Source organism: Ursus maritimus, unplaced genomic scaffold (genome assembly GCF_017311325.1).
Source record: "Ursus maritimus isolate PB19 unplaced genomic scaffold, ASM1731132v1 scaffold_23, whole genome shotgun sequence".
Classification (NCBI taxonomy): Eukaryota; Metazoa; Chordata; class Mammalia; order Carnivora; family Ursidae; genus Ursus; species Ursus maritimus.
In genome coordinates this window covers 6,598,862-6,612,922 of record NW_024424786.1, presented here as the reverse complement: position 1 = coordinate 6,612,922, position 14,061 = coordinate 6,598,862, and the positions used below count along the sequence as shown (strand labels likewise).

Genomic DNA, 14,061 nt, shown 5'->3' with positions numbered 1-14,061 from the left:
CGGGTGTATAGCCCTTGTGACCTGGTACCAGTGATTTAGCTCCTCTGAGTTTGCTGACCTGCTGAGTAGGGACGCAGATTCCCACTTCCCAGAGTAGGTGTGAGGATGTTGGGCTGTGCAGGTAGAGTGAAATTCTATGCCACATGCTGGCATCCAGGCATTTACTAAATTTGAGCTCCCTTCCTCCCCATCCCAATCTCTCTGAGGAGGTAATAGAACCTACTTTAAGCCTTATCTTCTTATGTATAAAATGTAGTTAAAAAAAAAAAAGGAATTGGCTTTACAGGGAAAACGGGTTCTTTGGGAACCCAGTCAATGGGACTTTGAGTTGGAGGACAGATGGAGCGGCTTATTTTTTGGCCTCCTTTGACATCGAGGCTGCAGTGAAAAGTTGAAGCCTCACAAAGGAGTTAGAAGTATCTTTGCAAGGCTAGGTACTTCCAAAAGCAAGCAACCTTGTGCCTCTCTGCTGCTCCATGACCCCCATTTGGGGCTATTTCTGAGCCGAAAGGTAAAACTCCATTGGCTGACCGGACTGCAGTGTGCCTGTAAAGCACGCCCAGCTTCCCAGCCTGCTTTTCTAATTGAAAATTGCAGTTGTCTACTCTGAGTTCTACACACACGGCAACGGGGGGGTTTGGGCGGAGTTCTAGCAAAGGCTGCACTGAGGCGCCCATTCCCTTCCCTATGAACCCCCGCCGCCGGGAGGCGGCCTTTCTGGAGCTGCTCCCAACACGCTTCTCCTCCAGGCGATGGTGCCTGCCAAAGACTCTCGGCGGCGCAGAGCCCAGGCTTCAATCTCTCCTCCGAGTCCCCGGGAATGGCCCGCCTCCGCCAGGCGCCGGGTTGCCATAGCATCGGCGGGGCACACGGGCCCATTGGCACAGGGCGGGAACCAATCAGAAGGCCCCGCAGGCCACTGTGCTCCCGGGTGGTCCCAGGGCTGCAGGGGGCTGCTCTCAGGAAGATGACTGGGCCAGGCCCTGCATCCTTTCCTGGTGGTCTCAGTGCTACTACCCTGAGTCCCCGTTTCAAACACCTTCCCTGCTTGCCCCCCACCCCGCCCTTCAGAGTTGAACAATCTGCTGGAGTTACCCACTAGGGAGGGCAGGGGTGAAGCCTGTTGCCACTTTACAGCCATTTCCCCCAAGAGAAAGCTCCGGTCGGAGCAGCTCCTGGATTGGTCCGCAGGTGGGCGCTCCTAGCCCCAGGAGGATGTTTGGGCCTTGTAAGTCTAGGGCTGCCCCAGCTTAAGACCCCTTGCTACTAGGCACATGGTTTCCAGGTATAGGGAACTGGAACTGGGTGGTCGGTTTCTTTCCCTCCTGTTTGCCAATAGGAAGGTTAAAACGATTGGGAGGACAGAAAAGTTGAATCTGAAAGATCTTAGACTCCTGTGCCCCCACCAGCTGTAAGAGACTGGGCAAGTTACTGTACTTTTTGAACCCCAATCACCCCATTTGTAAGAACAGTTGTAACACAAGAATCTACCTGCTAATGCTGCTGTAAGTAAATAATGCAGGCAAAGCAGTCAGGTGGCTGGCCATAAGACTCAGGAAGGGACAGTCACCTGTTTTTAGAAATAGTGCGACAGTACTGCCCAGAGCTGGAGTACTCACATGTAGCATTCGGCAGGTGTTTTCACATTCATCTAATTTTTGCTTGTTCATTTAGTTATTCATTCATTTAACCCATTAATGCATTCAGCATATATTCTCTGGGCGTCTGCTCTTGTATTGTTCTGATTTTAGTCTTTGTGCTGCTGAAGCGAGCCCATGTTCTCTGGGCATCTGCTACGAGCCAGTTCATCCCTGCCCAACTGTACTTAGTGGAATCCAGCCCCCACGGGAGTTGTGACTCTCTTCATAAGAACTGATGGAGTCTAGCCTGGCGGGAGGCTCACTGGGAGATCTTGTTTTCTGTAGCTCTGCCTCCTGTGGCCAAGGGGCCTGAACAGAGCAGACCCTGGTAGTGTTTGAGCAGCACCGAGTCAGACAGGTTGCCACAGCCACTTTTGTTCCCCTCACCTGTGGGGAGGTGTGCCCTCTTTTCTTGAAGGTCCCAATCAGCAAGCTGGAACCTACTTCCTCTGTAGTGGGACTCCCGTCTCCCAGGACTGATCTCCCTTGCTGGTCTGCTGTGCTTTGCCATGCTGGAGTTCCTGAAACAGTCCTACTGTCGCTGCTCAGGCTCCCGTCACTTCAACACCGTGGTCTTGTAGCCCCGTTCCCTTCCTGCCCTCACTGTGCATCTCAGTGCCTGGCTCCTGTCGGGCTGGAGTGGCCGCACCACTACTCACTCTTGTTTTGGGATCATCTCGCTCTTCTGGATCCTCCCTCCCAACTTCATGCCCTGTGTCCTTGGGCTGTGTGACAGAGACTTGCCTGGGGAGGCGCTCTGCTGTGCGTCTGAGGGACAGAGGGGCTTCACACAGGCACACTTCATAAATAGACATCTCCTGTGTGATGAGGCCGTGATGCGTAGTGCTGGGAGTAGGTAGGGTGGAGCAGCTGGCTCTGCTTCCAGAGTCAGGGAAGTCTTTACCAGGAGGTGATGTTTGGGCAATATCTTAAAGGATTTAGCTAGGTAGACAATGGGAGAAAGGGAATTCAAGTCAAGGAAAATAGCATTCGTAAAAGCCCGAAATTGCCTTATGTTCTTAGAGAAAATATAATGTAGTGTGAATGGAAAAAAAAAAAGACTATGTTATTTGGGTTGAGGGTTCATGAGTAGCAGAGAGAAGAAGTGAGGCCAGAGAGCTAAATAGGGACCTACTCATGCAGGCCTTGAAAGCCACCGCGGGGAGCCCGTGAAGGGCTTCATATAGGGGCGTGACATTCAGATTTATATGTAAGGAAGGTAAGACAAATGGCCGTGAGGGGATGGATTGTCTCGTTTGTCCTGTAGCAATTCTGTGAGGTAGATGGGTTGACACTATTATCTGCTTGTTACACCTGAGAACACCGAGGCCCTAGCAGTTAAATATCTTGCCAAAGGTCTCAGAGCCAGAGAGCAGAGGACCTAGGACTCACCTGGCTTCCTGGCTCTGAATCTTTTTCTCCTGGGCATGCTTCCATTATTAACAGAGTCTTCTAGAAAGCTGCCTGCAGCTGGGCAGTGGGTAGATGCTGACAAGAGCTATATGAAGCAAATGGTCATTGATGCGATCTTGTTGAAGGAGTGTAACCCTGCGATTCTGTGGCCTGTGGTGTTCAGTCTCCTGATCTGTGTGCCAGTACACAGACAGCAAGAAGCAGCAGGGAGCTTTGAGCTTCGAGCTCTGCATTGCCTTGACAAACTCCATTCATCAGCGCCTCGCTCATTAATTCAGGGCAGCATCTGCGCCTGATAGTGGCATTGGTCACTGGGTTGTTTCTGCAAGCCCTGGTCCTCCAGGTTGGACAGCTCTGTAGTCTGCAGCCCCAGGATGAACCCCGGCGGGCCGAGGCGGGCCCTTTCTCTGTCTGCAGTTTAAAATGAAATAACTTTATTTTTTAAAAACAAAGGTAACATCTAGTGGTATGGAACATCAGCTTGGAGATCAGGCAGACCTGGTTTTAGGTCTGCTGCTGCCACATAGCTAGCTGTGAAAGTTATTTAATGCACTGAGGGCCTCAGTTTTCTTATCTCTAAAATGAGCACAAATGTCCCTGAAAAGATTGTTGGGACGATTAAGATGAGATTGTGTTGACAGAGTGCCTTGGCGTGCTGCTTGGCTTTTGTACATCCTCAATATATGGTGACTCTGATTCCCGCTGTTATTGCTGCCCCCACCACGACTGCTACACGTCATAAAGACTGAAAAACAGAGACTAGAAGAAAGAGTATCTTACAATCCTACCATCACGATGCAACTACCATCCATTATTAGTTATAGTTCCTTCAAATCTTTTCCCCCACAACTTCAGAACATATCAGATTTTATAGCATATTTATTTTATAGCCATTTGTTATTTTGCCTTTGTAGTAGGTACATTATATTTATTTTTAATAAATTTTTCTCTGATGATAAGGTTACTATATAAGATTTAGAGAGAAGTATAGAAAAAGCAAAAGGGAAAACCGTACTTATACCTCATTCCTAGCCCCGAGGCTATCACTATGAACTTTTGATGTATCTTCTTCCAGTCTTTTGTTTGTGTTTTATTATAGAGCCGAGATCGTATTACATATACAGTTTTTCCTGAGATTTTTCAGTTCATAAGATATCATGAGCATTTTTCTTTATTGTAAACATTACTTTTCAAGGCTACATAGTAGTCCATCAGATGGTTCCACCATAATTTACATAAGCATTCCCCTACTCTAGACATCTAAGTATTTTCCAGTTCCTCAATCTAAGCAGCTTCCTTTGACAGAACCTTGGGACCCGGCCCAAGTGTCACCAGGAGGCATATAGTGAACTTGTGCTGTGTGTATAGTCCTGGGCGGGGGTGGGGGGCCTCTCAGATAAATCAGGCACTGAGCCTGCCTCAAGAGCGTTCAGAGACTAGACACCTGGAAAGATGGACTGGGGCAAAATATGCAGGTGCTTCTTTGCCTGATACTGTCAGGGAGTTCACCTAAGTGCGGGTATCTCCGTTTCCTCTAGAAACTGGGATCTGGAGCACACAGCTTTCACAAAGATAAAAGTCTCAGAAGCTTTGCTGACCCTTCTCACCTACCAGTGTGTTATTAGGCCTCTGATATTCAAATGCCTTTGAGCCTGTTACCTTGACTGTCAGGGGCCCGTGCTAATGACCTCTGAATATCACTTCCGAGTGGTTTTCACTGGCAAGGGGTGAGAAGCTACAGCCTCAAGAAAGGAACTAGCATGAGCCTCAGGAGAATCGGGGGTGCTCTAGTCCTTGTTTTGATGCACACTTGCTCCGGCACCTGAGGCAAGTTATTTCCTCTTACCAAGCCTCTGTTGTCTCCTTACAATGTAGAAAGATCGGACTAGATGATCTCCAGGGCCCCTCCAGCACTGATGTTCCGTGGGGACCTGAAGCCTTCCTCTTGCCAGGAGCTGAAGTGAGCATCCTGATAAAGGTCACAGGATGCTTCTCCAGGGTACAGAATTTCTTTTAATTAGTACCTGGGGAAGCACTTCAGCTTTTATATTCCCACTTCCTCCTGGTAGGGGCTGGGACGAGTAGAGACTAAAAGGCAGGAAGTGCTGCTCGCTGGGTGAAAACACTAGATTCAGAACCCCAAATGATTCTTTGTCTCTTATGTAGTAGGTAGTTTTTCTTTTATGAACTTGGTTTTTTCATTCATTCTCTCACTTAGCAGGTGTTAACTGAGTCCCAGCCCTTGTACAATCCAGAAGTGAATGAGACTCAGGCTCGTTCTCAGGACACACACAGTCTAGTGAGAGACAGGGGCAGGTGTAAAAGGCACCAAGAGAATTGCTATGATGGGGTACAGATAAGTCACATAATGAAGGGGTACAGATAAGTTGCATAATGATGGGAGTGCTTGAGTCTGCCTAGAAGCAAAAGAGTCTCAGTGGACACATTGAGCCTTTAAAAGATGAGTGGAAGTTTTCTAGGCAGTTGAGGAGAGGGCATTCCAAACAGAGGAGCCACATGTGCAAAGGCCCAGAGGTATGAGAGTACATGTCGTGTTCTTTGTGAGGCTGGAGGGTGAAAGGGACATTGAGCAGATGAGAAAAAATCAAGCACTTTTCCTTGGACAAGGAGTTTTCTTTCTCTAATATAACTTATTTTTTTTTCTTTTATAGGTCTCTTGTGGCTCAGAGCATAATCTGGCAGTGATTGGTAAGTAATTAGTATACTGATAACTGTGTGTGTTCTGAAACTCCTGTGGCAGAGTTAGAGAAGACTTTTGGTTAACCAAAGGCCGGGGTGCCTGTGTATGCGTGTGTACATGTTGGGGGAGATTCTAGAAAATGGAAGTCTTTGATTGCCCAAGGCTTTACTAGAAGCCCCTTTTCTAAAAATTTCTATCCACATCATTGAGTGTCTTTTTAAGGTACCTAAGCTGGCTTCCCTGCCCCCGGCAGTGGCATTTGAAGATGTTAAAGATTTTACAGACCAGGCACATCATGTGTAGAAATCCAGATATAAAGGGGGAAGAGGATTGGGCTGCTCTTGTTTCTCTGAATAAATCCCTTGCTCCAAGTTCTTTCCTCTTTCTTTGGAAATATGGGGCTCTGCTCACTGCCCCTCACTGCCTTGTATTCTGTGTCACTCAGGAGCTCCCAGATGAAGCCAACCTTCTGATTGATTGAGGTTTCCTCTTAATTGATTCTGGATAACCAAGGGTTCACTGTTTTTATAATTAGGCCTATGAGTAATTCCTTCAAGAAGCTTCCTCGTTACTTCTCCAGGTAGACTAATCTCCGTATCACAACACAATCAAGAGACACGAGTATAGGGCCCGACTGCCTGGGTTCAATACAGGCTTCCACTTTCTAGTTGTGTGAACTTGGACAAGGTACTGAGGCCCTCCATGGGAGGGCAGTAGCGCCTACCCTCTAGGGTTGTTGTGAGGGTTCCAGGAGTTAATATATTTAAAGCACTTAGAACAGTGCTTAGCTCCTAGTGAGGGTTTTAAAAGTGTTCACTGTTATTATGTGATATTTGTTCTAATTGTCCTCCTCTGGGCTTTAGCTCCCCATCTGTCAAATGGAGGGGTTAAAAGAGAAAATCAAAGTTTCCTCCTGCTCTGATGTTTTAGGGTCCGATCACAAACCCATCCCTGCCTGCCTTCTGCTGGTGATTTCTGTTCCTGGCTACTTCTCTCCCAGCCTCTGACTCAGCTCCTGAAGGGCAAGACCCCTGCGTTTTCCTTTTGTTTCCTGCCTATTTGCAGCACACAGAGCAGTGACTGGTACTCGGCAGAGACTCGAGCACTGTTTTCTGAATTGGGCTGAGACTGGCTCAGCCGCCTGCCATGGCAGCAGTTTGAAGCACTACTTTGTAGGCCCGAACGTGATGTGCAATGAGGCAGAACCAAGGACAGCTGAGGAGGTAGGCTGCCAGCCAGCAGAGGGGGTGGGGAGTAAACTGGGCTGGAGTCAGAGAAGGAGCGAGAAAATGTAACGGCAAAGCTGCATGCTTTGCAGCCGCACCAGATCCTTTATACCGGAACTGCTCCAGCCTGGGTGTAATTCAGACAAGCTAATCAGAGAATCCGAGGTGGTGCCTAGGATGCTGCCGCCGCTGCTTTCCCTGGTCTAGGAGAGAGGTTGGCTCCCTCTGCGCCCAGGACAAACAGGAAGATTGCAGGGTATCTAAATACATGAAAGAACACAATCCAGATGAAGGAGGGGCCAGAGCTAGCAGGGTGGCGGGATGAGCTGACGGAGGCAGCCTAGGGCTGCAGAAAGAGCAAAGACTGCAGGCAGACAATCTTGGTTCACACTAGCTCCATCTCTGTTTGAGCTTCCATGTCCCCCCTCATGTCCGTCACAGAGAGAATTCCACTTTGCAGGATTGCTGGGAGGATTAATGTATGTGAGATACCTGGTATGTAGGGGGTGTGAGAGAAACGTGTGTGTGTGTGTGTGTGTGTGTGTGTGTGTGTGTATAATTCTGTTTGCTTCTCATTTCTCTTGGTCAGGTGGGGAGAGGGGAGAACGGCTTGTTAGGGTAACTGTTCTAGTGAAGTTGTTGTTACTTGGGAGAGAGAAACGATAACATTCTGGAAAGGCGTCCAGCATTACCCAAGTGAGGAGAACATCAGAGCCCACGGAGAGCAAGGTGTGCCGGTGAGCTCCTGGAGGGTGGACCTGTTCTTTTCTGTTTTGTCCTCAGTGCCCTCGTCTTGGCTCACACTCTGTCGAGTGCTTGGTTGCAGAGTCAGGGAAGGTGGGCCCAGTCACACGGTTCGGGCATGTGTCCCTGCCTGCTTGTGAGCTGGGAGCAGAGGCTCCCCACCACTGGAGGGATGGGGCCCTTCATGGGTACCCTGCAGGGTGCAAGCTGTGCTACAGGAAGTGACAAGAAGCTCCTGTTGGCTCTGGCAGAAGGCCAGAAGAGGGAGACAAGCTGAAGGAGGAGAGTTCCTACCAGCTTAAAGCCTGGTTCTCACAGCCAGCTCCTCGCCTCAGCCCTTCTACCATTGCCTGCTTTAGATGGATTTCTCTGCCTTCAGTTTCATTCCCTGAGATCTGGGCCCTCTGTGTCTGGTGCTGGGTGTCCCATGTGGTAGGCGCAAAACGGTTGCAGAATAGACTAGAACAGAATATAAGGGAGCCAAACTTTCCTCAAGTGTAGAAGCAGCTTTAGTGTCTAATGAATGTGCAACAGACAAACCAGAAAGGGAGGTGGAATAGAGACGGGTAGAAGGACGTAACTCAGGACCTGCTCTGTCTGAGAATGGGCACTCCACAAACTATGTTTGCTGTACCCATTTTATAGAGAAGAAACCTGAGACTCAGAGGTTATCCAGGTTATCCAGGGGTAAGTAGCAATAAATAGTAGAGCTGCCTGCCTGACTTCCAAGACTGCTGTTTCGGCCCTATCCTATCCTAGGGCCTGAGGCAGCGTGGGAGGTGGTCAAGAAGAGCATAGACCCTAGGGTCAGATTGCTTGATTCCAGTCCTGGCTCCTACACTTAGGAGCCGTGTACCCTTGTATAAGTGGCTTAACCCCGCTGTGTCTTGATTGCCTCATCTGAAATATCACATTATTGCCTTCATAAGGTTGTTATATAGAGTACTGACAGTGCTTGGCACAAAAGTAGAGGCTCAACAAATGTTAGCTAGTATTATTATCATCATCATCGTCGTCATCCTATATTAAGACTTCAAGGAAAGAAGTAGTTGTAAGATGAGTATAAGAAGCCTTGACACTCAAGGTGGGAAGCTCAGGAGCTAGAGAGGGAAGTGTCTTCCCCACCCAGAATGCTGGGGACCAGTGCGGGATCTCAGCATAGCTGCGGAAGGGATTTGTAAAACGTGGAGCCTGGGCACCCCAGTCTGGGGGATCTGGACATCCCAATAGCCCTGGACACAGTGCAAGCCCGGATTTGCTCCAGATCAGGCTTCTGCTATCCACCTTCCCAGACAGGGATTCAGACCCTTCATGTTCTAGCCTGAAGCAAACCCCACAGCAGCCACACTTCAGGTTTCTTTCGGGAGCAAACTAATTCTACTCTGCTCCTTCATTTGCTTCCAGGTTTCTTTCTTCCCCTTCTTTTGCAATTTGATTTGGTTCTTTCCTTAGTTTTCCCATGAGGCCTCTCTTGACATATTATTCAGTGTCTGCCACCAGGCATGGCTGTGGCTAGACAGGATGGTGAGGCAGGCGAGTTCCTGCTTCGGACAAAGGAGGAACTGCTGGAGCTAGACACACAGAACTAGAACACAAGTGACAGTCAGGAAGGAGAGGGTTGAGGCCAGAGGCCACAGCTCGCCTGGCCACTTCGAACTGTGTGCCGTGCACAGTCAGTCCACCTCAGGGAGCCTGATTCCTCATGTGTACAATCAACCTACCCCTGAAAGTTGTTCCTGCAAGTGGCATAGGTGAGCCAGGCGCCTGCTCAGTGCCTGCCGCATAACAGGTGCTCAGCAGGTGCTCGCTCACTTGGCAGGTTCGCTGGGCCCTTTCTTTCTTTCTGCCTTCCCACCTAGGATTTCCCTCCACATCTCACAGAGCTGGCTGCCTGGCTCCCACTCGTGGGCAGAGACTGAGGTCAGCAGAGGTGACATGAGGGCATGTGACCACCACTCGCTCAGAAGATCCCTGCCTACCAGAGCCCGGCTCCCAGGCCCAGCTCGGTCTTCGGGGCCCTCACCTCCGTGTCTGGCTGAATTGGCTCCAGCTGTTTTGCTTCCCCTAGGAGCAGCTTATTTTGGCTTGAATGGGCAATTTGTTTGCCTTCTCTCCTGATGTGCAGTTGTTCAGCCTTCCCTTCCTGCAGAGAAAAAAGAGCTGACTGCATTTCCTCTCTCCCCGCTCCACGCAGACCTTTGGAAAGGATTTTATTGGTGGCCTTTTCCTGGAGCATTCAGGCTTGCCAGACAGGCATTGTTAAAGAGTTAGATATTTGGCAAGAAAGTGTCATGCCTCCTCCTCCTCCTCCTCCAAGCAAAGCCAGCTCTCTTACCAAATTGAGCTATAATCTGTGTAAGGATCTTTTCCCCTTCATTTCAGTGATGATTTTCAATCATCAAACCTTTGTACCTTTGTCATATGTGGGGCACAGCATCTGACCTTGGCTTGAAACCCATCAAACAGAGTCATACAGGAATTTAATAGTGAGAACTAAATCTTTTTTGACACCGGCTGTTCCTCTGAGAGGCCATACCTCCAAGCCCCAGGGCCTTGCAGAGAGCTTAGAGGCAAGTGTAAACTGTATGGTCCTGTGCACGGTGTGATTGGCAACGCATAAATGCTTTATATTATCTCATTTAATCCCCAGAGCAAATTGCTGAGTTGGTGCTGTTGTTAACTCCGTTTTCTAGAGGAGGGAAGCTGTTTGATGGGGAATCAGTGTGTCAGGTCTTTCACCCCAGCCTCTAACTTCAGAGCCTGTGGTCCACTACCCCATGCTGCCTTCCTGCGGACCACTGACAGTCCGGCCTGGTGTTAAGGCCACCAGATAAGATGATCTCATCTCTTCATTTCAGTACTTAGTGTCCCTTCACGTTAGCAGCTTCTCCTGTCCTGCAGCCTAAATGTCTTCTCCTTCAGATTCAGCGGTTCTCTGTATAATCGCCAGATAGAATTGTGAAGTTGGTGACATTGTTGTGGAAAACCACCCCTTTTAGGATTCTTCTTCCCTCTCTCACTGTCCCTTACCTCTTACAAAATTAATTTGCGTATTTAATTTTTGAAAAATTAACACATGCATATGATTTGAACTTAAAAGGCATAAAAAGATTTAAAATGAAAAACTTCCCTCCTTCCCTGTCCCCCCATTTGTCCAACGCCCAGAAACCCTTCTACCACATGTGCGACTAATGTCTGTTAATCTGTGTTTTTCTAGTTTCTTTTTGCATATATTAAGTAAATGCTAAGATATATTTTTATCCCTCCTTTCACATAAGTGGTACTATATTGTACATACTTTGTCGTGTCTTATTTTTTCTTTCAACAATTCATCTGGGAGATCTTTACATATCAGTATAAAAGCCTTCCTAGATAATTATTACAGGTATATAATATTCCAGGATACCCACGTACCATGATTTATTTAACCCATGCCCTGTTGATGGACATGCAGATCATCTCTGGTATTTTGCTGTTATAGGTATGATGTAGTGAATAACCTTGTGTATATATGTCATTTCATTTGTGGGATGTTGAAGAATAAATCCCTAGAAGTGAAATTATTGTCAAAGAGTAAGTGTATCAATTTTGCAAGAGAGGAATTGCCTTCATAGGCAATTTTGCCTTCATAGAAATTATACCATTTTCACTCCCACTAACAATATATGAGTGCCTGTTTCTGCAGCCTCCCTAAGAGTGTGTTAAGAAACTTCTAGATTTTTGCCAATCTGATAGGTGAAAAACTAAAAGGATGGTTTTTTTTAACTTGTTAAATTGACATAGAGTATATATACTGTAAAGTGTACAGGTCTTAAAGGTTTAGTTTGATGAGTGTTTATATACGCACGTACCTAGGATACCACCACCCAGTACAAGGGACAGGACGTTTCAAGCACCCCAGAAGATATCTTTTCCCAGGCAATACCCCAGCCCTAGAGTTAACTGCTACTCCAACTTCTGTCTCCAGAAATGAGTTTTGTCTGTGGTTGAACTTCATGTAAATGGTGTTATGCACTGTGTACTCTTTTGTGTTCGGCTTTTTCTGTTCAACACATTGTGTCTCTAAGAATCATCTATTCTGTGTGTAGTGGAAGTTCTTTTTTACTGGTCAGTAATAGTCCACTGGATGAACATACCATAACTTAGATGTCCATTTCGTCGTTGAAGATTTGGGTTGCTTCCAGCTTGAAGCCTGTGAGCAAGGCTGCTGTCAACATTCTTACCCATGCCGTCTGGTGAACACACACATTGGTTTCTCTTGAGTGTGTAACTGAGAGTAGGATTTCTGGATCATATCCTTAGCATTAGTAGATAAACAGTTTTCCAAAGTAGTAGTGCCAGTTATATATTGCCCATCAGCAATATATGGGAGTTCCAGCTGTGCTGTGTCCTTGCCGGGTATTTTCAGTCTTGCTGATTGAGGCCATCCTGTGGAGTAAGTCGCGTGGAACCTCACTGTCATTTTAATTTACGGTTCTCTGATAACCGAAGATGCGGAGCATCTTTTCATATACTTAGAGGCCACTCGGGCAGCTTCTTCTGTCTAGTGCAAGGACTTATGTGCAACACCGTCAAGTGGGTTTTGTCTATGTTTTTCTTGATGGTTTGCGGGCATCCTTTATCTTACGGATTCAAGACCTTTGATTTATATATATAGCGAACATCTTTTCTTCCCCAGTCAGTGGCTTGCTCTTTTGCTCTCTTAATGGTGTCTTTTGATATACAGATATCCCTAATTCTAGCGAAGTCCAGTTTATCAATCTTTTATTTAATGGTTTGAGGTATTTGTGCCTCTTTAAAACATTTTGGTCTGCTCCAAGGTCATGAAATGAAAATATTCTCCTTTGTGTTCATCTTGAAACTTTATTAATTTTGCCTTTTACAATTAGGGTTAGAATCCATTTTGAATCAGTATTAAACAACAACAACAACAATAACAACACATTGCCCTAAAACCATCTATTGGAAAGTTCGTCCTTTCCCCATTGAATTTTAGAGGCTCCTTTGTTGTAAATCAAGAGACTGTATATATGTGTAAATTTGGTTTTGGACCCTCTCTTCTTTCGTAGTTTATTTTTCTATGTTCATGCTAGTACCATGCTACCTTGATTGCAGCTTTATAATAAATTCCGATATCTGGTATTAAGTTTTCCAACTCTATTCTTCTTTAAGATGATTGTGGCCTTGGGGCGCCTGGGTGGCTCAGCTGTTAAGCGTCTGCATTCAGCTCAGGGAGTGATCCCAGGGTCCTGGGATCGAGCCCCACGTCGGGCTCCCTGCTCCGCCGGGAGCCTGCTTCTTCCTCTCCCATTCCCCCCTCTCCCACTCCCCCTGCTTGTGTTCCCTCTCTCACGGGCTGTCTCTCTCTCTCTCTGTCAGATAAATAAAATCTTTTTTTTAAAAAGAAGATGATTGTGGCCTTTCTAATCACTCTACTTGTAGTTATGAATGAAAATTGAGCATCTTTTTGTATATTCAGGAGCTCTTTGTATTTTTGTCTTTTTAAAAAGCTTTTATTCATTTATTTTAGAGAGAGAGTGTGTGTGTGCGAGTAGGGGAGGGACAGAAGGGGGGAGAGAGGGAGAGAATCTCAAGCAGACCCCCCGCTGAGTGTGGAGCCTGATGTGGGGCTTGATCTCAAGACCCTGAGATCAGGACCTGAGGCAAAACCAAGAGTTGGGACACTTAACTGACTGAGCCACCCAGTCACCCCTGTATTTTCTTCTTTATGAAGGGTTTCTCCATACCTGTATTTGTTTTTCATTGCTACTATAACAGATTACCAGAAAATTAGTGGCTTAAAACAACACAAATGAGTTATTCTTAGAATTTGAGGTCAGAAGTCTGAGGTGGGTCTCACCGGGCCAAAATCAGGCTGTGAGCAGGCTGCATTTTTCTCTGGAGCCTCTAAGGAGAGTGTTTTCTAGCCTCTTCCAGCTTCTGGAGGTTACCTGCACTTCTTGACTATGGCTCCTGCCATCTTCAAAGCCCGAAGTAGCTGCTGGAATCTTTCTTTCATCACATCATTCTGACACTGACTTTTCTGCCATCCTAGTCCACATTTCAGAATCCTCGTGATTCCTTTAGGCCGCATCTCCCACTCTGGATAATCCAGCATCATCTCCCTATTTGAAGGTCAGCTAATTAGCAAGTTTAATTTCATCTGCTACCTCAGTTCTCCTTTGCCATGTAATGTAACACTCACAGCCTCCAGGAATTAGGTCTTTGAGATGGTGTCGTATGGTCTGCCTCAATATCCTTTGCCCTTTTTTCCAGTTAGATTATTGGTCTTTTACTAATTAATTTCTAAGAGCCGGGCGCCTAGGTGGCTCAGTTG

At 47.0% G+C, this 14,061-nt stretch overlaps 1 protein-coding gene across 6 annotated transcripts in view; it reads left to right on the top strand.

Moving 5' to 3' along the window:
• Nucleotides 1-14,061, top strand: part of SERGEF (secretion regulating guanine nucleotide exchange factor) — a 217,453-nt gene that overhangs the window by 127,340 nt on the left and 76,052 nt on the right. For all 6 annotated transcript variants that reach the window (XR_005837067.1, XR_005837068.1, XR_005837066.1 and 3 more), the window contains one exon: nt 5,726-5,762. Coding sequence is in view for 3 of the 6 variants with exons in the window: in XM_040638873.1 (XP_040494807.1) it covers nt 5,726-5,762 (37 nt within the window). In the remaining 3 variants the exon portion in view is untranslated. The remainder of the gene's footprint in view (nt 1-5,725; nt 5,763-14,061) is intronic.